The sequence below is a fragment of the Pelmatolapia mariae genome, linkage group LG16_19 (assembly GCF_036321145.2).
Source record: "Pelmatolapia mariae isolate MD_Pm_ZW linkage group LG16_19, Pm_UMD_F_2, whole genome shotgun sequence".
In the NCBI taxonomy this organism is placed as follows: Eukaryota; Metazoa; Chordata; class Actinopteri; order Cichliformes; family Cichlidae; genus Pelmatolapia; species Pelmatolapia mariae.
Genome location: NC_086241.1, coordinates 67,981,543 through 68,008,232, shown reverse-complemented (window position 1 = coordinate 68,008,232; position 26,690 = coordinate 67,981,543). Strand labels below are relative to the sequence as shown.

General features: G+C 46.6%; 1 protein-coding gene across 3 annotated transcripts in view; it reads right to left on the bottom strand.

Moving 5' to 3' along the window:
* The window catches only part of LOC134644414 (AT-rich interactive domain-containing protein 1B-like), a 158,145-nt gene that overhangs the window by 90,541 nt on the left and 40,914 nt on the right, over positions 1–26,690 (bottom strand). For all 3 annotated transcript variants that reach the window (XM_063497451.1, XM_063497452.1, XM_063497453.1), the window contains 2 exons: positions 25,417–25,590; positions 12,095–12,199 (listed from right to left, as the gene is read on the bottom strand). In XM_063497451.1, coding sequence (XP_063353521.1) covers positions 12,095–12,199; positions 25,417–25,590 — 279 coding nt within the window. The remainder of the gene's footprint in view (positions 1–12,094; positions 12,200–25,416; positions 25,591–26,690) is intronic.

Here is a 26,690-nt window from a genome sequence, read left to right as displayed (position 1 = left end):
TGATGGAAGGATGGCGGGGAGGATGATGTTAGAAGAGTGCAGCAGCAGATCCTCCTCTCTTTTCCCTCTTTCCATCTCAAACCCTGCCGTCATTCCTAACACACACACACACGCACGCACAAGAAGGCATTTCTCTTTGAACTGAGTGCTGCAGCGTGTTCAAAGCAAAGACGACGGCAAAAATATGGGGGCGGCGAGGGGAGCGAGAAGGACACTTCAAGGTGAATTTGATTTCCACTTCGTTTTAACCGCCGCACGCGCGCCCAACACACGCATACAAACACACGTGCTACCCAAGCCACGCCGGCGAGGAAGCGCAGAGATACCACTGAGCAGCCGCCCGAATACATTCATGCAACGACTGACACGCACGCCGGAGTGTGTGTGTGTGTGTGTGTGTGTGTGTGAGTGCGCGCAATGCATATTTATGAGATTATCTCATAACCGAGGATCACCTTTAAACTTCTCCGTACTCCAAACTGTCTGTTTGTATATGCATATGTGCGAGATCGAGGGTGTGTGTCTGTGTACATAATATGCATATTGAGCGTGTAGGAGCAGAATGACTCATGTAAAGTTGAACACTGCACAGTCCCACGTTCCCAGGACAAAACATCACAACAATACGGTGCACAGCAAAGACTGCTTCAACCTGTGTGTGAGTGTGTGTTTTGCAACTGTGTCCAGCCAATTAAAGCAATCAAGTCGAGTGCAATCCACCCACCATGCTGCATATTGATAAGGCTGGGAGTTCAACATGGGGACCGGGGCCACCGTGCCAAAGTCCTCCGATCTCTGCGTCCACTTCTGCCACCCGCGCTAACCAAAACCACGGCGTAAACACTTTACGCCACTTCGCTCTGCCGCAGTCCACGCACACGCAGAGGAACACAGGTTAGGTGCAAACACTGGCTTGACAGTATGACAAATATTGCCTTCCATCCAGAACGAATGAGGTAATGACAGGAAAAAAAAGAATCAACGGCTCATTAGAAAGATAAAAACCTTCCAAAGCCCAGAGGGTGAAAGAGAAGGGGGTGGAAACAAGAAATGAAAAAGAAGAGAGGGGAAAAGACTTGAGAGACGACAAATCATAACAGCTGTAACTCAATTCGGAGGCCCTGCTAGAGAAGGCTTCCTTTATGTCTTTCGCTCTCTCTCTCTTCATCTTTTAATCTCTCACTCGCTCCCTCTCTCCCCATCCCAGCTTCTTGGCAATTTTTCCCAACAACCAATAAGCCATTATGTGGCAGTAATATGGTTGCTAATGGATGCACCGACCTGGGAGGAAGCACGCAGCACGCCATTAGCCCAAATGCTATGCAAAGCTATCACAAGACTTTCAAAATTACTCAGACTGAGTGTGTGTGTGTGTGTGTGTGTGTTTGCATGTGCGTGCTGATTTATGTGCGAGACGCCTGCAATGAACAGGACTAATCTTCTTGGAGTTCGTCTCATGCGTTTATTGTTTTGTTGAATAAACTGACATTTGCGTTGGTCAGATCGCTTTCAAATCGAGGAGCGACAACACGACAACAGGACGCTGTCGACAAAAGCACGAGACTCAACGCCGTGCAGGAAATCCTAAATTTAAAAAGATGCCCGGTTTAAATGTTGGAGCTGATCCCGTCGCGCACTCCTTGTGCAATGTTTGAATCACCTGTTTCTACCACTTGCACATACATGAGAGCCCTTGGACCTTAAACTGTGCAGAGAGCAAACATCAAACCGATCACACGTTCATGTTGCGACGTTTTTAAGCCTCACAGGCATCGCTCACACCGACGCTCCGGATTGGCTTTGTTCTCTTTGTTCTGAAATTCAAGTTCCAGGATCAACACTTCAGGCACGCAAGAGGTCACGCTAGGACTTCCATGACTAGGCCACATGTAACAGGAGGACAGAACCTGCTGATTGTATTTTGTTGTGACAGCAAAATGTGCTCAAGGTAATTTTACTACAGTAAATATTTTTGGTCACAGCAGTTTTTTGTGTAAATGGACATAAAAACTTGGATTTGGTGGTACACTGAGGCGTTCCCAGGCCAGTCAGCCTTTCTTCTTCCACTTAGGCACAGTTTAAAAATAACTCCCAGGAGGCATCCCAGTAAGATGTTCAGCTGGCTCCTTTTAACATACAGATACCACAAACAGAGATCGACTGATAAGTCCAGTACAACAGCCACATTACTGCTGATGCTGCTGACGGTCCACCTCCTGGCCACCATAACTTCTGAAGAATCTCACATTTGCAGACTCCTTAAATCTGTCAGGTCCTTGTTTAACCAAACTGAGAGCTGCGCTGTCAGAAGCCTTCTCCATACTGCTGCACATACCCTTTATAATATTATATTACTAATGATTCACAAAACTGCATTTAAAGATGGTGTAAAGTAGTAACAAATCCTACTCTGCCATTCGCCTCAGCACAAAACTCTATTGCTCAGGAGTTTCCTGCACACCTGCCAAACACCAAACAGCACACAAAGCAACAAGCAAGAGTCGCATATCTGCAACAGGCCGACTCCAAAAACAGAGCCGGCGCAAGGAAACTATGAATATAGCTGCTATGAATATGCAGTTTTTACAGGTTGGAGCAGAATACAGTATAATGTAAACGCTCAATTGAAAGACGATCGCTTCAGGCTTCGGCTAGTTGTCTTAGTTACCATCTGCCACTGCGTTTGGCATTTTTGTACACAGTCCTTCATTAACACAGCAGGTCACATGGGAGAAGTGGACTCGGGGGACTTAATACATAATGAAACAACCAAAACAATTACTCAGTCCACAGAGAAACATCAATTAAAACTTTGATAAAAATCAATTAAAACCAACATTACTCAGAACTCACAGAATAATTTCCAAGAATTGGAGCTCATAATGAAGCGATTAAAAAGACGATGTTTTCTCTGAACAGAATGGATAATGTTTCTTAATTTCAAGCGCTCCACATTGTTTTTGAGAGGGGAGCTTTATCTCAGCAAAACACAAGAATAGACACGAGCGACGGGCACGAGGCTCGGAGCTCGTGCCTTAAAAAGCCCCGAGCACGCCGGCAGAGGGGATTTTCATGCTTCTCCGAGGTCACAGGTTGCCGGTATGTGCAGAGAACCCAGTCGCACACACTCGGGCAGGAAAAAAACAGAGCTAGGATTTGTTTAATCGTCTGGCCAACTCTGACAGATGGTCGTACATTTGCAAAAGAGCAGTGCGACTGGAAAATGGGCCATCGGTGACCCTCGCGGTGTGCCTTAGTGTGAGCGCGCTTACGAATGTATGACAGTGTTACAAAAGCAAATGTTGCACAAGTATTGTTTCAGCCCTACTGTAGCCCACTGCCAAGCTCTGATAGTAATAGGCTGGCAGGATAGTAAACAGCAGAAGTGGGCTGAACAACGGACATCAGACAGGCCTCAATGCCACGAGGAAAAAACCCTCTACACCCCAGCGCTCCCTTCATTTCCGCCTTTCCTCCCCACCTCCATTTTTCTCTCACATTCTGCCTCCTTTCTTCCTGAACCTTCCACACACTGAATCTTACGTCTCCTGTGGTGTTTCTTTCTTTTCCATCATTTGTTACAGAAAACCTGTCCGAGCAAAGCTGGACTACCCATTCTGGACATACAGTAAATACATACATGCGTGATATCATGCACATACTGCTGGGACTAACACTTTGCAACATAAGCAATTAACACGCTGTTGAACTGGCCTTGACATGAGCAGAGAGCTCAATTACAAACACACAGAGCAAAAGATCACACACGCACGCACACACAAGGGTGCAAACAAATATGAAGCACTTTGGCGCACACACACACACACACACACACACACACACACACACACACTCTGGCAAGCGTCCAGGCTGAGTCTCGTTGCTTGTGTCTATAAAGCCCTGAGCACCATATCGACAACTGTAATAACTGTGGCTGGCAGGAGACAGCAGATTACAGTAGCAATCATAGGCCCTGAGCACGCACACACACACACACACACACACACACACACACATACACGCACGCACGCACGCACACCTTCTGGTGTTGTCCAGTGTTTCTTTTCATCAACCAACACAGACACACACATTTCCAGGTCCATGCTACACTCTGTGAAGTGATAATACTGACAGCATGTCCACTGTTAGAGGAATATGACCGACACACCTGCACAGTCTGTGTGTAGGAAACTGTACATTTGAAAATATTTGAGACTAAATCCTAAAAATCATGTGTTACTCTTTCAACACAATTATTTACAGGTGTCATCACGATAAATAACGACTCTGCTGGAAATTACAGAGTGCTAAGCTTATCACGAGATGACTCACACACGGGTGTTTGGGGGCATTAGCAGCTAAAGTCACCGGTGGGAAATGAAAGTGGGTAATACTCTCAATGCACTATATGGTGCACAGGCCAAAAGAAAGCCCAGAGACAACCTGGAAATGGAACCTTTACACATCATGTCCCATTGAGAAGCATTTAGTATTATGCTCTGGATTTGCACGTTACCACAGGGACACTGAGGGTGACTCAGCCATGCATACGCCGGTCACAACAAGTGCTGAAATCAGGCTCTGAGGAGTAGCTCTGCTTTATTCCTCACGTTCCTCACAATTATCTCATTCTCCTTTGGTTTTCCACCTCTTCTCGTTCCTGCACCGTTGTTGCTTCTCTCATACCTCTTACTTGTGCTTTCCACCAGCCCCCGACCAAGGAGAAGCAATTTGCAGAGGCAATCCGTCGCTAATTCTCGCTCAGAGTTCATGAAAAATGTATAGCAGGCTGACTGTAGGGAGATGCAGATTGGCGCTGGGCCCTCAGCAAGAGCCGAGCTCTGCATTAATGGAACATTATTTTGCACCCTGTTCATACATCTATCCATCTATCTGTGCTTTTTCGCTTCTCTTACCGAGTTTGACCAAACAAAGTTCATAAATATTCCACATCTTAGTAGAATATTAGCATCTTAAACAACCCAAACACTGCTATCTGCAAATCTTAACAACTCCGCGTGTGTGTGTGTGCGCGCGAGTGTGTGTTTGTGCGTGCATTTGCCTGTGAGCACAGTGTGCAGCCAGCTAAACCTTCTCAAAGATAATAAGAGGAAAAAACTTTATCTTAATCTTTAAAAGGCACGACATGAAGTTTGAATCCAGCTGTGAAATGGGTCGTGTGTGCGCGTCTGAATGCGTCTTAGCATGAATTCGCAGATATGTTCGTGTGTGCACGGGGATGTGTTTAAAGTACACATATCTTATGAGAGTAGATTAATAACAGCACTGTAATGCCATCAGGACTAGTCACAGTGTGGATCATGCATAATAAACCTCCTGAGGAGTTTACACACACACACACACACACACAAACCCGCACGCACACACACTCTTCCTGTCACTATAGCAACACTGGCGATGCTGCTGCCCCAAACTTCAAAGTCAGATGTAATTTCAGCCTCCCAACAGCCAGAGGGAGCCATGGTGATGACAGACTATTCCCCCTCTGATGGCTTCTTCCTCCCTTCATCCCTCCCCTTCAGTTCTTCCACTTTGCCTCTCTTCCATTCCTCAGCTGGCTCCCTCCTCCCCCCTCCTGCCTAGTTAGCCTGCTGGGAGTCCAGGCATCCAGGACCCGACGTAAAAATAAACCCAGAAATGTCAGAAGCGGACGTCTGAGGCCGGGGAAACGGGGAGTGAAAGGAGAAGAGGAGCACAGACAGACAGAAGGCTAGAGAAGGAGATGTGGCGATGGATGAAGATGAGGAATAAAGAAGATTTCATCCTTTACTTGTTCTTTCCAAGTACAGACACTCATTTCACTTTCTGCCCTTTTTCCTCTGCTGAGGTGGACGTGAGAACAAAGATGCTCAAAAGAGGCAAAAGTCAGTGAGCTCCCAACATTTTTTATTTCAGTCCTCATTACTATCCACCGAGGGAGGGAAATTCTTCCAGATTCATTCACTGAAATATCATTTGGCAGGAGATGTCCGAACTATTAATGAATATAAAATAGATGTTTCCAATCTTCGGTTCAGATTGGCTCAATAAGCCATTTTAACAGTTAATTTAAATATTAATGTGGTAACAGAAAATCACCATTTATAATGGAGGGCTTGGTGCCAGAAGGGTGTATCTGGCGATAATGGCTCACGAAAATGAAATCTATACATCACTTGAGGAGAAGTGTTTGGCGCTCTGACGTCAGTATGAAAAAGTGTTTAATCAAGCGCAGAGCGAACGACCGAAGCGAGGTGACGTCCGGTCGAGGGTTTGGGACGAGAGCTTCGCTTCGCATTTGAGAAAACAACGTCGGAGGTAACACCTAAAAAGGACAAGCAAACCCGATAAAGCACGCAGAGTGTCACGTTGGCTTACTGCGCCCGGTCGACATGCTGATATAGCAGCGTCTGCTTTCACACACTGTCACGCCGTAGACCGTCCCGCGGACGAACGGGGAGGACAGTTTGGAAGGTGTCAACGCTCGAGAAAATCACGCACGACAAACGGCGAGGGCTCCAGACGTTAACAACATGCAGATAGTAGCATTTTCTACACTTTCTACACGGTATTTATGCAGAACTGTGTGTGTGTGAGACCAAACAACAAACTGCTGCTTGTTCTTCGTCCTCTTTGTCCTGAATTTGAACTATTCTGCCAAATCTGTTAGAGGAAACCAGCTTTGACAAAAGCCACCAGCCAGAGGGGAAACTGACGGGCAAAGGATTAAAAAAAAGATGCAGTTGGGGAACATTTCTCTCCTTCTAGGGTCAGTCCACGCTCACGCTCTTCCTCCTCCTCCTCACTTATCTCCCCCTCTGCCTGTCTCTCCTCCTCTGTAGGAGAGGTTGGTGGAGAGGCGCCAGCCGAGTCGCTCTGCTGTTTTCTTAACCAAGTTCATCCCTCTCCATTTCCCTCTCACTCTCAAATCACAAAGCCTGACGCACTTGGAGTGCACGCATGTGTGAGCATAGGGGTAGGTGAGCGTGTATGTGTGTGTGTGCACGTATACACACAGGTTTGCTATCTGCCCTTCACTCTGCTGTGCAGGGCTTCTGTGAGCCAGTCTGTTAAGGGTGGCTGGGTATAAACATGCCCTCCTCTGCAGCTGAAGCTCCCCACCACCACCACTGCTGCTCAGCCTTGTGTTACCAGTTTGTTTAACAACCTGCACTGGCCAACATAGTTCCCCGTAGGTAGAGCAGTGTGTAGCCATCAAATTTTGCCATAAGAAACAAGTGAAATCCTGCAGGCAGAAATGCTTTATTGATCCCCAAAGGGAAATTCTCTTTCAGTGCGTCTGTCCTCTGCAGGAGGATGAGAGTGCAGTGTCAGCTGCTGAGGAGAGCTGCTTGGGATGCAGTGTCCTGCTAAAGGACACTTCAGCAGTCTCCGTGCTTGACACGGAGGAGATTTGAAATGGATGTTGCAAGCTGATTGGCTCCTCTCTATCTGGACGGTAATAACGCGGGCCTACTTTACAGTAAAAATGAAGAACACGCCTGTGAGTCCGACTTCAGATGCCACTGCAGGTGCGTCCTCTGTAGGTTAAACACGATACTGGTGATGTATAAAGATGAAAGACCTCCAGAAATCTCCCCACCGATCAATTCCGCTTCCTGTGCATCTGTGTTTTCGAGCCGTAGGGGAACGAATGGTAAACCCCGGGAAAAACACGTGTTCCCGGCTCCTGAGGATCAAAAACATCAGGCGTGTACATGAAACTGTGTGTGCGTGCTAAATGATTCATGAGGAGCAAACGAAAACAGGTTGGCATACAAGCGGAAAAATAGCCTGTCTGCATTTTAGATGAAGTCAGGGTCCGAGGTGAAAGCAACGATTGTGTACGTGTGCGCGGCGGCGTGTAGGCATCAGAGAGCTCCTATGGAGCGTATAGGACGAGCGGCACATACGGCGCCGCTGTATCAATCACTCCTACTCACATTAGGTCTACAGGCGTGACCTCAGCCATCTCCTGTACCTCAGAGTGTGAAACCTGCTTCAGATTAGCTGTCCTATTCTCAGAGCAGCTATGTGCTCACAGCAATGGCAGGGAGCTGCTCTGGCCCTCAGTGCTGCTGTCTGTTCTAAGAATAGGCTGCAGGGTCCAGAGAACATCTCCTCTCTGAGTCTGCCTGCCTCCCCCTCCTCCCCACACACACTGTTCTCATGTAAACATATAAAAACACAGGCCGGCGAGACGTTCCTCCATAAAATACAATCGATTTATGCTGAATAATTTGCATCGTAATCACATTTAACCTCACATCTAAAGCCATAATATAAGAGATGTGCTTTTTATTCCACATAAGCGCCACCTTTCTTTTCCTCTCTCCCCATCCCCGTGCTCCTTTCTTCTTCACCTCCCTTGTATTTCGTTGCTTTCCTGCCTCCTTTCCTCCTCTCCTCCCCCCTGTGTGCACTAATGTGGAGGCTGAATCTAACCCTGCTGGATGACATTACTGTGCGCTGCCTGCTGGCCTGTCTGCCTGCCTGGGGACTCTAAAATAAAACACAGCAGTAGGGAGAGCCAGAGTGAGAGCACATACTGTATAGGCTGCCTGACTGACATGCTCCGATAGAGCACGCACGCACAGAAAACGGCTCGCAGAGGACTGAGCGTGCATCAAAGTATGTGCCGAATGTGTGTTTGCGAGTAAAGACGTGTGTGTGTGTGTGTGTGTGTGTGTGTGTGTGTGTGTGTGTGTGTGTGTGTAGTGAGGGGAGGCGTGCAGGCGTCTCCAGCTGTGCCCTGTCAATCATTTATGACCTAACGCTCGGAAAAGCAGAGGAGGGCGAGGTGGACAGCACTGAGAGGGAGAGATAGTGTTTCTGAATTTTCCCTTTTGTCTGATGGAAAATAAGTCAAGGAGGGGCAAATGAGCACTGAAAGACTTACAAGAATGTTTCTGTGTGTGTGTGTGTGTGTGTGTGTGTGTGTGTGTGTGTGTGTGTGTGTGTGTGTGTGTGTGTGTGTGTGTGTTTGTGCGCACGCGCTAGTGTGAATAACACACCGCTGCCGGAACCCCATAGCCTGAATTCAACATCCCTCACCCCGAACAAGTGACAAAAAGATAACCACGTTTCACTTCATCGCTTCACGCCCTTTCCCTCTCTCCTCTCTCCTCTTGCATTCTCTTCACCCCACTTCCTCACCTCACCCTCCCACCCCCAGCTCTCACTCTGTCTTTCCACATGGGTGGCCATCCTCTCCCATGTCCCAGAGGATGGGAGGCTGCGCGGCAGCTTGGCAGGCTGTCAGGGGAACGCCAGAGAGCAGGGAACATGAAGTGACTGGAACAGGGATGGGGAGGATTTGGGGTGGGGGCAGCCCACTGTGGAAGGAGCAGCTTGACTTAGCAATGTTAGGCGAAAGATGCAGAGGGCTGCTGACACAGATGCAGCCCCCTCCCAATAGCAAAAAAATAAAAAACCTCGACTGCTGCACATAGCTGGAAATAACAAGGCAGCAGATGACATGTCATCCTGTGCCAATCACGCGGGCCGCCTCTAACACGTTGTCAGCCAAAAACATGTCACGATTTATTGACCTGTAATTGCCCCGCACATCCTGCAGAAATCAGAGCAATTCTGGAAGAAGACAACACTCAACTGAGAGAAGCACGATTTCATCAAGTTACCGTGCAGGCTCGGCGGCGGTGTCTGCTGCATCGCATGGAACACATGAGAGAAAAAAATAAAAAAAACCCTACCCAAAGACGAGAGCACTAAATTCCTTTCACATAAAGTCAAGTCACAGCTCCTGGTGACTGAATTATGGGCCAAGTTCATCTGGTCACAGGATGCTCTTTGCTCTGATTTCACCAGGTTGAGTTTAACCAAAGCTAATGTGAAGAGGCTAGTTTTAATTATACGGCGCCAAATCACAACAAACAGTCGCCTCAAGGCACTTTATACACTAAGGTACAGACAACAATCTGACGACCCCCTATAACCAAGCACTTGGCGACAGTAGGAAGGAAAAACTCCCTTTTAACAGGAAGAAACATCCAGCAGAACCAGACTGGTTCACACGCTGTGGAAGAGAAGCAGAGATTAATAATAACTGATGATTAAATGCAGAGATGTGTATAAACACACAGCGAGTGAAGGAGAAACACTGAGTGCATCATGGGAACCCCCCAGCATGACTGAGGGAGGATTCAGGGTCAGGAAAGTTTTAAGACTCATCTTAAAAGTAGAGACAGTGTCTGTCTCGCAAATCCAAACAGGTACACGCAATAATGCTAAAAAAAAAAAGTGGTGGTAAATGCTAATATGTTATTCTAAATACATCAGAAAGGCTGAAATCAGAGACCGACATTCACGCGTGACTCAATATCAGGACTGAAGCTACGTGGAAACGCACACATACGACCAGCTGCAGGAGCAAATGATGCAAGCTCCCGTTTCTTCCCCAACCTACCGGAAACATTAAAGGAACGGTGATTTCACATTAACAATACAGATACTGTACAATGATACAGAATACAAGGCGCTCCATATCTCCAATACATTTTCCGAGTCCCGAGGGGAAGTGTGACTTGCATTTGTGATAAGTCACTAAAGCACTTCTCCCTTTGGTCTTCCTTCAAAAATCCCGCCACATCACACAGCAGACTCGTCCCAAAACAACAACATGACACTCTGCCGACCCGCGCTCCCTCCCTCCTGACGGAGAGAAAGGGGGGAAAAAGATGACAGCAGCTTTAGATCTGACATCAAATGCCGGTGAGAGAGTGAGAAAGAGAGGGGAGGAAAGGGAAAAAAAGCGGTTACATCTCTGCCGTGACAGCTTGCTGGAAGAGCCTGGCAAATGCCGAGCAATTTCTCTCTCCTCTTCTATCTATCCATCTCTCCCTCTCTGTGTCTCTCATCAAAACTTGCCGCCGATTAGGATCTGGGCGAGCCACACGCTTTGGATGGGATGTGAAAACACACGGAGAACCCAAGGGGTAAAACGCCGGGATTAAAGTGGTGAGGGAACGCGGGGTGATGGTGGTGCTGGTTCAAATAGATCGGCCCCCGCGACTGCAGTGGCTCCTCGCCTCGTCTCGCTCTCTCGCTTCGGATTCACACACCGATACATCAAGGCCATTTCTCATTATAGCACAAGGGGGGAGAAAGAGCTTTCATGATGCTGCTTTAGAGAGAAAGACAGAGAGCGAAAGGGAAGGAGGCTAAAGAGTGTGGGAGAGTGAAAATGAAGGAAAAAAGACGAAACGGGCCACATACTGTTAGCACATTATGGACACGTGTGCACGAGGAGGATGACAAATAAAGGGCCGAGCAGAGTAATCGAAACAAAGTCGAGCAGACCGTCAGCACACACAGACTTCAGAAGTGTCCGTGCACCAAGAATATTACGGCTCAACTCAAGTTCAGACACTTAATTTAGCTTTTCTTGCAGTTTATTCTGCCGTTCCTGGGGCTGTTCCAAAGTATCGAGTAAATTAAACTGCACACACCTCAAGCAGTGCCAATATTTGCGACCATTTGCAAATGTCTATTTATTCTATTCTTGAAAGTGCTGCAGAGCTGCAAGCAGAGAGAGATGATGGAGTAAAAAGCGATTAGGTTGGCCAAAAAAAAAAAAAACCCCAGAGCAGCCCACATCTCTCCCTTCATGGATCAGCCTGGTCTCACCATTTCTTCTCAATTACTCCTCCAGTCAACCTGCTCCATGCTTTTCAGCTCGCCCAAACGCCAGCAGGCAGCGCTTGTGGGTTTGCATGTGTGACTGCGTCGTGCACGTAGAAGCAACGTCTGCGTCGGTGCATATGCTTTTCTGTGCTCGTGGGCGTATGTGTGAGCGAGGGGACGGCACTACAGACCGGGACACGACACATCTGGGCCTTTACGCCTTCGGCGTGGACGCCAGTCAAAACACAGACGTGAGCTCTGAAATGAGCAATCAAACCCCCTGAGACATCAGAGAAAGGGGCAGGTCACAGGGTAAGAATCTGATTGGACAGTGAGGTGGACGTGCAGTCAAAAATGACCACGATGCATCTTTGAGGTTTGACTGAACGATGAGACTTTTGTGCAGCAGCGCCTTTTTGCACTTTGGTCCACACGACTGTCAATCACTCACCGGCAGACTAGAGGGGCGGTCGTGGGAGACGTTATCCTCATTGTTAACCTTCCCAGAATTCCCTGGGGTAGGGCCCCTGATGCTGTAGCTCTCCTGCTGGGCCTCCTAAAGAGAAAAACAGGCAGAAAGAAGGGAACGCTGTGTCACTGAGGAAAAGGTTCAAAAATAACAGATTTCTTTCTGCGTTTGTTGACGTTACTTGTCGGGCACTGTGACAAAGCATCCACCCACTTTTCTAAACCGGAATCTCACAAACTCAACACCCGCTTTGTCTGATGGTGGTGATGGACGTCGCCCAATAAAGGTGCTCGTTTCAGAGCAGTCTTGTTACAACAGGTGCAAAACACCGTGCCTTCGGGAGACGCTCTCCACCACTCTCTGATATACAAATGTGGATTCTTGTTGAAAATAGGATTCCTGCTTAAATGCACACGAGAAAAAACTGAGTCAACACATCTTTGTTCTCCTCATTAATATTGGTGGCATGAGCTAAACCGCTGAGTATCCTGGAGCTGAAATCAGCCGCGCTAAGTATCAGTTACATCACAGATTGAGCGTCTTCAGCCGTGATGACGAGAGTCTGCAAGCGTGTGCGAGAGTGTGCAGAGCGTTGGGTTTGCAGGACCGCAACAAACATTCCCAGTTAGATCAAGTCTGAACACAAAGAGGCCGTTTCACAGGGAGCGCGAGCGTTACAGTACGGGCGGCTGGAAGAGCATCCAAACACGCACCCATCAGCACGCCATAGCCACCAATTCATTTCAACCAAATCCTCGCCTAACCACCCACTAATCCTCCAGACATACGCACGCTCGCACAAATACACACCCGTGCACACACTCCTATTGTTCAATCCAAGTCATTTTCTTTCCCTCTGTAATCACGAGCCTATCTAGTGTAAACCAATTTTCTCGCCATTGTCGGAGGTGTTGCCCTCTCCCTCCCTCTGCATCTCTCCCTCCTTCACTCTCACTCTTCTTTTCATTCACCACGAAGGTCGTTCCTCCATCATGTTAAGCGTCTGCGGCACAATAGCAACTTGTTAAAGAGCTCCGAGTGGAAGGATTAGTGATAACTGATCGGCGAGACACAGCGAGAGATCACGCACAAGTGCCCGCGTGCACAGTCCCACGTAATATACAGTACACGCACGCAAACACACGTCTTTGGGTATTTTACTTTGAAAATCCATTTTTCCCCACAGTTTGATTTCTTATCTGTTGTGTGATTATATTGTAGTAGGTGGGCAATATTCCTGTCAGGAAGGTGATATAATTTTGTAGCTGGAGATTATCCTCCACAGCGAGAGATGTATCATGTGAAAATTGATCTATTATTAGAGCATTAAATGTGTAATCGTTTGTGGATCCAGGCTAGAAATGATGTAGGAATAATACGGCACGTCTGGAGATCCTTAAGAAAATCTGATATCGAGTTGGTTTCTTAAGCTTCTGTGCGGAGGCTGCTTTAACAGCACACAGGGAAGGTGACACACTCACTGCAACTTCTACTGTTTGCCTAAATGAGTTTTTATACATTGCTTTTTGATGCTTACCTATTTTACCTTGATGCCTTTTATATATAAAGTAAAGCACTTTCATTTTTCCTTTTATTCTACGTGGAACACAATTAAACTCAGCTCGCCTCACATTTAAATACATATTTAAATGATTAAGTTCTTCACCAAAGCACCAAATCAAAAACAGCTGAATGCTTTTTAAACACCCCAATGTTTCCTGAACTGTTCATAAAAGTGTTTAAATAAATTCCACAGACATTTAAAGTACGGCTCCTGAAGCTGGTCCTGGAGCATCGCTTTGCTTCATGTCCCTCAAACTGCTTCACATGTTGTTAATATTTCATCACATAATCCTCTCCACAGCTGACAGACTGTGATTGTTCTGATTTCACAGTTTTATATATTTCACATTTTCAAAATCTAAACTGGAAACGGTCCAACTAAAAAAAACGATGCATTATGAAGTAACTGATTGCTTCTTATGGAAACAGGAAACTCAAAATAAGAACGTCACAAAGTGACATGTTTAACCCTGGAGAACCCATGGGGTCAAATTTGACCCCATGGTTTCCCTAGAAAACCAGTGGGGTCGGCTCTGACCCCACTGGTTTTCTAGGGAAACCATGGGGTCAAATTTGACCCCATGGGTTCTCCAGGGTTAAACAACAAACTCTTATGTGAAATTCATGATTTCTTCTCGTTTCAGTTCACATGTTCACACTAAAATCTGTGTAGGTGACAAAACAAAGGAGACTAATTATTTCAAGAATTTTAAAGGATAACTTGTGTTGGGGATTTTTTATTATTGTGTCTCTGCATGTGGCAACTCTGCAGTCAGATGTGACTGGATCCATCCAAACATCAATAGCATCGATACCGGTGCTGGTATTGGATATTTTGTTTCAGAATGTAGCTTTAAATAAATTAGTTCATTTAAATGTAAAAACAAAATCTTTGAACTGTCGCGTTCATTTTATTTTTCACCTAAAACACATTTAAACAGTCTAAAGTATCCAACAGCACTATGCTCTGCGGCTGATGTCACCTTTTTCATTTCAAATAATAAAAACAAAATGAAATCAGTCACCGAAATAAATCAAACATGGAGCAATGATCACGCCCCACCAGCTCATCACTTCATACCAGCACCCCTCCTTAGCTGGAGGGGAAACCCCGGAACAGCACGATGGGACCAATCACTGGGTCACGTGTCCTCCCAGATGTGGGTGTGTGCACGGAGACGTTAACAACAGGCTCACAGCGAAGAATGGAGGTGCTATTTTAAAAAGAAAGCCATGCTAGTTTCCTTGTCAGGGCCCTCGGCAAACCATGTGTTTGTGCACGCACCCCCCCGTGTTTGTCACGAGGGGGAGGGAGGGCTGGATGCATGCCAAACGTCAGGCTTTTATTACACAGAGGCCCAGCTTAGACACAAGCACACCTCCACAGGTAAATAACGGCCCGGGGAAGGAGGGAGGAGGGGGATGAGCGGGGGGTTTGGGAGAGGTGGACACGTGCACGGATACAGACGCTCACACACTGAACAGAAGAGCGGCTGCTGACCCAACTCCAATATTTACTCAGGCATGAGTCTCTAGTGTGAGCGCGCGCATACTCGGGGGGATTTCTGTTTTAAGTGGGTCAAAGTGAGGTTAGCTTCATACTACTGTTTACACTCATGTTCTTACATCATTACTGTCAACTGTAATATGGACCGAGAGGGAGGGAGGGAGGGACGGGGAAAGGAGACGCAAAAGAAGTGGAAAAGGAAAAAAGATGAAGGCTGGAAAAAAGTGAGAGCGGAACAACATCAGAGGCAAATGAAGGAGTGCTGCGAGTGCATCCTTTCATTTGAGTTTTTTCCAGTCCATTGTCTCAAAATCCCATTTCCCAGCTAATTTAGAAGCTTCTAAAATACACTCAACTCCATACCTTAAGCCTAAGGCCACAGCTAATCCTGTCTTCACACACGCACACACAGACACGCTCATTCATCCTCCGTGCTTTTGAAAAGACTTCATCTTGGCATAGTAGACACGAACGAAGGATATTGAAGGCAAGCGTTTGAAGTACATGAGGGAATGCAGGAATCAAACTGTGAGTTAAATGCTATTAGACAGCTGTGTGGAGAGGCAGTGTAATATTAGATTTGATTGAATAGATGACTGCTGAATGTGGTGTAATATATAGAGCCGGAGAGGCTTTATGCAGACGTAAATCAATATTGCAGCACCACCTTAATCCCAGCCACTCAGGAGTGCGAGTCAGCCAGCGAGCGGGGAAACGCGTGGCTGTTGCGCGCCGTCGACTTGTTTTCCAGACTTTCGAGCGCTTTTAAAAGTAACTCGCAAAAATTCCAGCCTGGGATTTATTCTGTTTCTATATCGAAACACCGCCTCGTACGGAGGCCGCGCTCAAACGGTAATCACGACACGCATCTTACGCTTTCTTTTCTTTTCGGCTCACAGCTCATTTAAGAAGGTTGTATCGGGCCTTTTTGGTTGGTTGCACCGCGCACTTTCCGACTCTCTATTCCAGCAGGGAGCAAGGTGAAATGTTGCCTCGCTTTGCTTGTATGAGTTTGATTGTCTGTCTTGGGAAAGAAAGAAATAAAATAAAAAGCAATGAAGCTCGTACGACAGCGAGCAAAAGCTATTTGATGGCACGGCGGAAACAACAGAGAGCGAGCAGAGCCAAATTCAAAGCGTTTAAGTGAAGCTGATTTTGACTGACAGCCGTCTTGATCGTTGTTTCTTTTTATTCGTTCTTGAGCCGTGATGAAAATATGTGGCTTACTTAATCTACACTGTACATAACACGCATGTGAATATCTGTGCAGCCGTGCCCGCTGTGGGGGCAACCGTGCCCGCTGTGGGGGCAGCCGTGCCCGCTGTGGGGCAGCACAGCGTCCTGCTCAAATCCAAGCCTGCCTGCTCAATATGGGAGGAAAATGATTTCTCACCAGCATTTTATTTCCACTCTGCTTTCCTCCCCTAATATATTCTATTTATTTCTACTTTTTCTGCTAACCTTCACTCAAAATCTACCCTCCTCTCTGTTTTTATTTGCAACCCTCCTCTTGCTTCGTGCTTCATCCGTCGCTCTTCCTGCTTCCATCTTTCCATCCCACTGACACGTCTCCATCACCACCCCTTCCTCCACTCTGATTCCTTTCATCAATATCACCTCCACACCTCTCTCCTGTTTCTCTTCTTCCCGTCTTCTCTGCTCATGACTACCAAATAAATTAGTCACCCCCCCAATTCCCCTGCACCTTAGCAAATGCACATCTCCACAAAATCTGACGCTAATGCCATTAATATTCATTAAAAATTAAGCTTAATTGCATGTCTTTAGGAGAGAGGCCCTATTTCTGCATGCACACGCACACACGCACACGCACACACACACACACACATGCATTTGGCCACCACCTCTTGCCATATTACAGCAAGGACAGGGCATCTCTGTTGTCCACATGCACACCCACATACTGTGTCAGTCTGTGAGACCATGTGATGCAAAGGTCACGCTAACCCTCAGCAGAGAAATCACCTGGGAGAAGCTTCATAAAACCCAACCAAGTGGTTCCTGTGGCTTAACATAAAAAATAAATGAATTATAATAATAATAAAGACATAAACGGAACAGAACAAGTCACAAAACTAGAGAAAACCCACCGCCTCACTGGTCCCCGGAGTAAAAGTTGTGTGTTTCATTTATACACCATCACAATCACCCAGCTCGCCTCCAGCCGTGGACTGAGCCGCACTCGTGTTGTTTTGCGAGTCACTGACAATCAAACTGTTGTGCTGTTCAGGTTTAAGGACGTGCAGGTCCGTGAATGTCTTGAATGTCAGTAATTACAGTTGAATACAGTATTTTTTTATTCATTTGTCTGAGCTGTTAACAAAGGAAACGCTGGTTTAAAAAAAACATAACACACACCCGGGAGAGGCGGGGCGGGGGAGGTGGGGGAGGGAGGCAGGACATCCATATTCAACACCCCGCGTTCGCGCACACACACACACGCTCGCACCAATCAGGCTGACTGAACTATAATTGAAGCAACAATCAGCAGTGAGAGCAAACTCTGCGCTGCAAAATGTGACAAATCACTGCCGGTTATCATGCTCTTGCCTTTCATATTTTCTTGACACTTGGATGTTTTGATCCATTTTAGAATATTTGAACGACATTGCTGTTACACGTGCAGCTGAAATGCATTGCTGCTTTTGTCACTGTCAGCCCGTGTAAATGATGAGCGTTTATTCCAACATACAGCCTGTTATTATCATCAGGGAAAAGGTGACCATTTGAATGGAAATAGCTGCGTTCGCGAGGACGTGTGTGCGCTTGCCTATATACTTGATGCACACACACACACACGCTCTGCTCACAAGTCCATCTTAATAGGTCCATTTGTAGCAGGACCTGTTCTAGTGCTGTGTCCTTCAGATTGGATTCTATCTCAGCAATCCCCCTGACCTTTAGCACAAAGAGACGACAAGAGAGGACCACACACGCGGACACACACACGGCTTATGTGCACACACAGCCACAAGTAAGCTTTCCTGTTTGCTTATACAAACACACAGACACACGCGGCTTGTGTACAGGCCTTCCCCCAGGAGTGATGTCACAGCTAACAGCGCTAGCTGCCACTGCCAGGGCTTTCATTTTTTATTCCTCTACACAGGCTAATCAAATAAGAGCCAGTCTTTTTAACCATCTTCACTTCATACAGTCTTTGCAAGTCCCTGTCACCGCCACCCCCGTCCGCCCATTCACTTCAATTGCTTTGGCTCACATTTAAAAGAGGACATCCACCCAAACCGGTGTACACCCACATGACTTTTGCTGAAGCGCGGAGGAACGCTATCGTGTTGGCGAGCTCGACTTTGACTGTGACATTCTTTTTTGGTGTTTTCTCTTTCTCTCCCTGTCTGTGAAGTCTGTATCCAGGAACAAATGTAGCGGCATTTCCTAACAAATGGCAGCTAAATGAGGCCCCTAGGGTGCTGTGCCGCTAACTACCGGCCCCCTTTTTTTCTGAGCCATTATGATTGTCCTAACCGTTCCAAAAACACCTCTCCTGTTCTCGTTCATTTGCATTTGAATTGCAGCTCCGGCTGTACAAAAACAAACATAAATCAAAAAAAGAGGGAAAAAAGGGAGAGAAAAAACATTGGCGGATTCTGGCCGAGCAATTAGCGAGTGTCAGTCAATGTGGAGGTAAAAGAAAAAAACCACACACTCGCACGCACACACACTAAATTAAAAACATTGTCTCAAACACATGCAGACGCACTGTCACACATGCTCGTACACAGAAGGACGCGAGCTGACATACTGTATGTGCTTTAAATATATATTTTCAATTTTATCATTTAGTTTTGTGCTGAAAACTCATCAAGCTTAAGTGCTCGTCAGCGGTGGCCAATCACAGTGTGGCAGGCCCAGGGTTGCCGTGGCGATATGCGGGGACATTTAGAGGACTCCGATAAACTCTGCCATTTAAAAGGTTATGACAATTAACGCGGCTCTCCGCAAATTACCACTGCCAGACCTTTACCCACGGACGTCTCTCTCTCCCTCTTATCACCTTGCGCCCAGCCTCGCTCGCTCTCTCTCTCTCTCCTCCTCCTCTCTATCTCGCCATATGCCCTCCATTTCCGCAGCCTACCCCACCCCTCCCTCCGCCCGCCCCCCCTTCCAGCCAGCAGCACTTTTAATATCCCGTTAATTAACAAGTTCTTCACTTAATATTCAAATGGTGACCAATTAATGACATTGAACTTTAGGTGCCCCACCCACCCACACACCATGCCCCCACAACACACACGCACACCTTTACTCCAATTCCTATCACTTCCTATTGAATCTCACACACACACACACACACACACACACACACACACTGCTTCACGGCTCTCATTTCCTCCTCTCCTTCCCCTCAACCTCTCCGCCATCACCAAGGTGAGCTCCCATTTCCGTGTGATTGAAAGAGTTTTCTGAGGCAGCTGAGCAAGTATACAGGGAGGGGGTAATAAAGTCGGAGGGGGGAGGGGGCCACAGAAAGGCACCGTGGCCTTTTAATTAACCTGGTGTGATTAAAAGCGGGGGTGGCGGAGGGTGGGGGAAAGGGCCTGCTGCTGTAGCCGGGTGGGGGCAGAGAGGTGACAGACAGGAAATAGGAAATGACAAACTGGAAGTGGGCCCAATCGATGAACCCGTATGTGGGAATTTGACATGTATGCAAATCTAGTGTAATGTGTTACAAAACGATGCATTAAAGTAATCTGATTCCTTTGCAGTTGTAAGGTTGGTTTTTCTGCTCGAGATGCAGTTTTTAGTTACTTTTTCAAATAAATGTTAACAGTTAAATCGACACATTTTCCTTTGTCCTTATTTTATCAAGAGAGGCAGAGAGCGCCACCTTTAAACTGTGGAAGTATTCATATTACTTCACATCGGGGTCATAGGGAGAGCTGGCAGCTGTTAAGGAGTTAAGCACAGTTCCCCTACACTGGTGAGGCCTTTGGAGAATATAACTGTGACCAAAAAGAAGTGTTTACAGTCATGTAGAAAGTCGGGCATGCATCCATGCACAGCTCTGAAGGATTCTGTGAGGCTGATGTCTGGACTATTGGCAGCACCTTGACTCTTTGGTTCTTTGGTCGTTCTGTTGGAGCTTTGCTGCCGTGCTGGGATCTCTGTCCTGTCGATGACCCAGTTTGATCCAAGCTTTAGTCACACAGATGGCCTCACTTTGGTATACAGAGGAGGTCAAGGTCCACTCAAATCTTCATCCCTCCTTCACCGTGCTGACAGCTGGTGTGAGGTGCTGGGTTTCCTCATCATAGACAAACATCTGCACTCTGGTGTCGTCGTTGTTCCTGCAGTCTTGTGGTTCTTTCAGATAAAACTTGCTTTCTCCAGCAACCCTACCAAACAAGTCATACCTGCTCAGGCTCTAGTTGTACTGACATGAACTTTAACCCCGAACACGCTCTTGGGTTTTTGCAGTTTCTCTGAGCGTTGCACAATCTGACCTTGGGGGGAATTTGCTGGAATGTGCACTTCTTTTACAGATGTGCTCACACTCGTTGATAATGAGTGAATCCAGTGCAGCACCTGGATTAGCAGCACCGGGCTGCTACGACTCTCTGAATTCCCATGGAAGCAGTAAAGCTGGACTTGCTTGTTTTGAATGTAATTTTGGAAACACAGAAACACTCTGCAACGCTCAAAATAACCGGTAAAATAAAGTAAATGCAGTGCTTAACACGCAGAATCACTCAGGGAAATTGTGAGTTCTTTAGATAGAATTTAAATATAGTTTGGTGTCAGAATATAACATCTGCATCCACCTGGCTGTCTCCCAGTTTTCTATGCAACTTCTGATATTTTACAGATGCTCACAAGGTTTTGCTGTTCACCGTTTCAGAGTTTTGATGAGTGATGCAGCGCTGCACAGCAGGCACACATGCAGTAGTTACTATCCAATTCAAGGTAAAGCTGAAGGAAAGTGCGTTAAAAGGGAGACCTGCAAGCCTGGTCGTGTTTTTCTTCTTTCCTCTGACAGCTGACACGGATGGAAAACCGTTGTGCTCAAGTCACTAGAAAGCATCTAACCCAATGAATCAGCTTCCTCCCATGTAGGTCCCTGCAAAGAGGCCGCGTCTCCTCCAATCAGCTGAGAGTTCATCTATACTAAAGCACCCCTCCCCAGGGGCTACTCTCAGGCAGGAAGGGGAAACAGTCAATAGAGAAATTGGAATCAGTTTCACAAAAGAGAGTGGGATGGGTAGTATTTTTTTTTCCACTCACTTCCTTTTCCAAAGGCTAGCAGTCGAATCCAGATGACTCCAGCAGTCACCCAAAAACCGCTGAATAGAACATCCAGCATAGAGTTTAAACAAGCCTATATTCTGTTGCATGTAATTACTCTGCAAACATCAATTTAACACACTGTTCCTCAGTGAAAAATTAAATAGTGTGGAGTAGCTGATCACAGCCTGCACCGTGTCCTTACAACGTTATGAGTTTAAGTCTGGCAGTTGGCCAACGTTGCATTTCACCCCCTCCAGTCTATCCTGTCACACTGTGCTGTATACTACCCAATAAAGCAAACACGCCATAAAAAATTATCTCCAAATTCTTGAAATTATAGCGCTCTCGTTTTCGTTTTTATGAGGCAGAGTGTGTAACACGGTAACAAAATATCACTCGCTTCATCTGCCGTGCGTCAAGCGTAATATAGCCATCAAGAGAAAGAAAGGGCACACATTTCCTCCTTTTAAGTGATTTGTCTCACAACGGAGCTGGCGCTAACACTCAGGGTCGCCATATTTATAGGGCGTCTTTAAACTTTACTTCCAGAAAAACGGGCTTTTAAATATTTTCCACATAGCAGGAGTAATTCTTGTTACAATTTTATTTTTTAAAGAGGATTAATCCCACAAGATTTGGTGGAAATTGACACGTTCATATACGAACAATCGAGTAGTTCACGTGGTAAAAACAAGGGTCAAATAAAGGACAAACTTCACTGTTACTCATAATCATGGCTTTAAAAATATCTGCCTTTCTCAAACAGCCATTCAAAATCTACCAGCACATGCACTTTTATTTTTTCAAAGCGCACTCCTTCCCTGGTGGAAAATATATATATATTTTTACTTTTTGTATGAGCCTTGATGTCTTCGAAATGCCTTTTTAGCCTGCTTTGCTCCTTGCAATCAGATGAGGTCACAGCAGTGCAATAGACTCAAAGAAAGGCAGCGTTTTCACTTCGATTTGTTACAAAACCAGCTAATAGCGGTCGGTTGCAGAGCAAATTCTGTGTCAAAGGCAGCTGGAATGGTTCCATCAACTGGAGGATGTCCTCTGGCTAGGGTTAATGGGAGTGGAGTGGGGGAAAGGAACTGCGGAGAGTGCCGGAAGAACAAAATAAAGAACTTTTCAGCTTGGATTTCTCAGAGTAATGCGGGGTCAAAAAACAGGGGTCAATACCACAATGACATCCTAATCTGGCGCGCGCTGGCGATCGCGCGTATGCGTGTAATCCGCTCTGTGCGGCTCGCATCATGTCTCATTTCAGCCAAGAATCACAGACAAAGGTCACCGTTTGACCTTTTCGCAGCTCCGAATTGCCGCGGCGCGCTCGGCTGATTAGTGTACACGCAGACACAGTGTACAAAAGTGACAGGAAGCCACACGCTCGCTCAGAACAGAAAAATGAAAGCGATACAGCGCTGAGCTGAAGGCACACAAAACCTTCTATTTGTAATCTTGGCCGAGCTCGCCGTGCACGTTCAATTTTCCAAACGTGTTTACCTCTCGGATCCAAAATCAAAGCCGGCGACGGCGTTTCTTTGTTCTTTAAATTTATTCTGGTATTTCCTGGTATTTGTTTCCCTCTCGAAAATCCTCTCTCGCTCAATCGATGACCAATTAACTTTGTCTTAATGCCACCGCACTTGCTTGGTTTTGTTATGTTTAAAATGTCATGTTTTTTAATGATCAATATTGTGAATTTTCAGTAATTACTGCAGCACAAACTGCTGAAATACTGGAAATGTTTGGCCACTTCCACATGTATGCCTGTACATGGTAAAGACCCACTTTGTTCCTAATAATATGTAAAGTATGTGTGTAAATGGCTGCAACATAACTGCATCCAAGCCAGGAGCTTATTAGAAGATGGAAAGAATGAATTTAGCCGGGTCTTTAGTGTGACAGACAGGCAGGAACCAGGAGGTGGCGACTCACTGCCTGCTGTGCTAAAGCAACATTAAATGCTGCACCGTTGTTTCAACACGCAGGAAGGGCGTCGTGATTACAGGTAAAGATGGTGGGAAGCTGCTGAAGGTATCGAGGCTTTCATGTAGCCGTAACAAGCTTGTGCGCCTGCCCTTAAAGGAGCACGCTTGCATAACAATGAAAAACAGAGGGAGACCAGCTCCCCGGTCAGCACAGAAGTTGGCATAGCAACCAATACGGGACTTATCAGCACAGGTGAAATGGCTTCGGCCAATGGGAGCACTCGGGCAGAACTACCTGGTATATAAATGTCAGCGTGGGTCAATTGCCGCCGCGTGATCAGCAATGATGAAAACACACCATTACTGTCACCAAATGTCAACGCGGCCATGGATCTCAGCCGCTCCCAGTTAGAGTGACTAATGTTTGCTCAGTATGCTGCACAGTCTGTGTGTGTGAGCATGTTAAGTGAGGAAACAAGAGTAAGAGCTTTTTCAGCGTGAGACAAAAGGCGCGCTGGCTGAAACGTTCACTCAGCATGAAAATTACTATATGCTAACACTGATGATTTCCTTCTCTGACAACCTGCTTTTGTGCTAACGATGGCTTTTTGCTCAGCATTCTGTCTCGGTGCGCTCGCTATTCAAGTCTGCCGAAGAAAGTTTTAACTACGTCTCGGTAAATCACAGTATAACAGCTAACCGCCGCCGCCAAACGGCAGTCAGCCTGCGCAGATACTGAATAACTACTAACAGCCTATCCAGTGCATGTGCTGGATGACGTCTCTTTGCATGGATGTTCTCTGTAATGAGGGATAACATGCATCATTATAGAGGGAAAGCATCCTGATCCGTGTTGCAGTGTGCAGTGCTCAGTCGTGCACTGGCTGCATGCATATCATCACCACATATCTGCAGCTGCACTGTGATGTTACTGTTAATGCTCAATCCATATTAATGCACGCTATTTTATGTACTTTTTTATTTGCCACTTCAGCCTTTTGCCTCACACTGAAGTGCTCTTTTTTTAGGCAATCCTGACTGAATTAAACTAAATGCCTTTATCAGCTACGATCCTGCGGAAGGGCTCGCAGCACCACCGTTTCCATAATCTGACATATCCTGTTCAAACTGATCTTCTTTCCTCCTCTTCGGTCTGATCCGTCCTTTCCCGTCCACTTCTTCTGTAATCTCTCCCGTCTTGTCCTGTTTTATTTTCTTTCCTTTGGTCTGTTTTGCTCTCTCTGTAATGATCCAGGGCAACACTGCGAGCCAGAGTCACTCCATGCGGGCTGATAGATAGATCCCTCTGGCTGCAGAGTGGATGGGAAACACATGGGCAGACTTCACTCAAATCAGAAAAAACAACTGCTTGAAGCCAGCTTCCCAGTGGAAATCTTCTACAGAACATCACGCTAAAACTTGGCAGGACACGTCTCGATCCATATCTGCAGAACAGGCCCTTTGTTGTTCTGAGAATTCGGTTTGCACTGGCAGGCCTGTGCTCATTGAAAATATACAATATGTGTTTATACGCTATAATTGTCCAATCTCCGAAACACGCATTGCATGCAAATGTTTCTGCACAGTGTGCGTGCTTCGAGAAAACAGTTAAATATTTCGAAACGCAGAGAGTGAGCTCTACCTAAAATATGTCTCATGAATAATGCGAAAGAGTAATGGGCCTGGACCACACACACACAAACACACACATGCACACACAACTTGGGTTTTCATATCTTGTGGGGACATCTAATTGACATAATGCTTTCCCTAACCCTAACCCAATTGTATCTTCAAACATGTGGGGACCAGAATTCTTGGTCCCCACAAAGACATGAATACATGTGCACACACACAGTTTCTCTGTTAAGATGCTTTTTCCAATCTCAGCACAACTCAAACATTAAAGCACGTGGAAAAAGATTTGGATGAAACCTCGTGGTATTGATTAATTATGGCTACTATTTATTTTTTCCTCATGTAAAGGGGAAGTAAACGTCACTGGTCTCAGTTTAGGGCCCGTGTGCTGGTACCTGTTGCAGTGGCGGCCGAGGCTGCAGGTAGGAGCTTGGGGTTGGTCCTGGAGGAGTCTGATGAGGGGGGCTGAAGTACGGAGGGGTTCCCTGCTGCCCCCCTTGCTGCTGCTGCTGCTGTTGCTGCTGCTGGCTGTATCCAACCATCCCCTGTTGGCCATATGGCACCACCTGCTGAAACAACCGACCACATGACAGTTAGAGGGGAGGTATTAAGGTCAGGACTGAGAGCAAGACTTTCACTTTAAATTAAAAGCAATCCAGAGAGGGTGCCAGGTGCAATTAGTAGGATATCAAAGCAGGTGGCAGGTAACATACTGCAGTAGTCAATCATACATTTGCCAAAAGCAAAAGCATCCCACACAGGTCTACACAAACTGTCCCTTATCTTTTTGTCCAATTCGTGTGATTGTCCCTCAGCGAGAGGCTCTTAATTTAGCTCCGAGCAGGCTGACACGCGCCTCCCAGCAGCGCTCTGCCTAATGAACTCCCGCTGCAGAAACCACTAACTTTATGTCCTCTGCCTTGCCAAAGCATCCTGCTCTCTACATTAACTCCGACTCGGACAGCTCGCAGATGGGATGAGGTGCGCCGGATATTACTGTAGTCCCCGTCCCAGGCCGTGACCTTAATGAGGGACACGCGGATGAGCCACGGCGTTCCAGAGCAAGAGCGGTTAAAAAACTAACTCAGGAGGGCGAAGCCATGCCAAGTGCCAATGCTGCATTACATGGTGGTTATGAGAGAGAATGTGAACAGGGAATGCATGTAACAAGCTGGCACAAATACAAATCTAGCCTTAATCCCTTCTTGTCGTTTGTTATGACTACAGACAGCGCCAGGTGCTCCTCGCTCCTCTGCGGATTTCCTATGGAGGCTGGGGTTTTCTCATCACACGCACGCGCACGCACGCATGCACATAAACACACGTTATTAAACAACATTTACGACCACGGGTGAAGCAATATGACAGCACGTTTCATGTCATATTTCTTCCCCATTATGTCATGCGGCTTTTTTTTATTCCGCCAGGAGCTCTGCCGCAAACTCATTAAACGTGCACACAGGCTGTAATTTGGGGCGCGAGCGAAGCCGTGCGCCCCGAGTCCTAAACTTTAAAATGTCCCTTTAAATCTCCCGTGGCAGGCTTGGCAAAGTAAAACTCAAACTCAGAGTGATTTATAGAGGATGGCGTTAGAGGGGACTCCACCGTGACGTAACCGCCGCACTGCTGCCTCGTCAGATTAAAAGCAACGCTGGAGTTTTACTGTGAC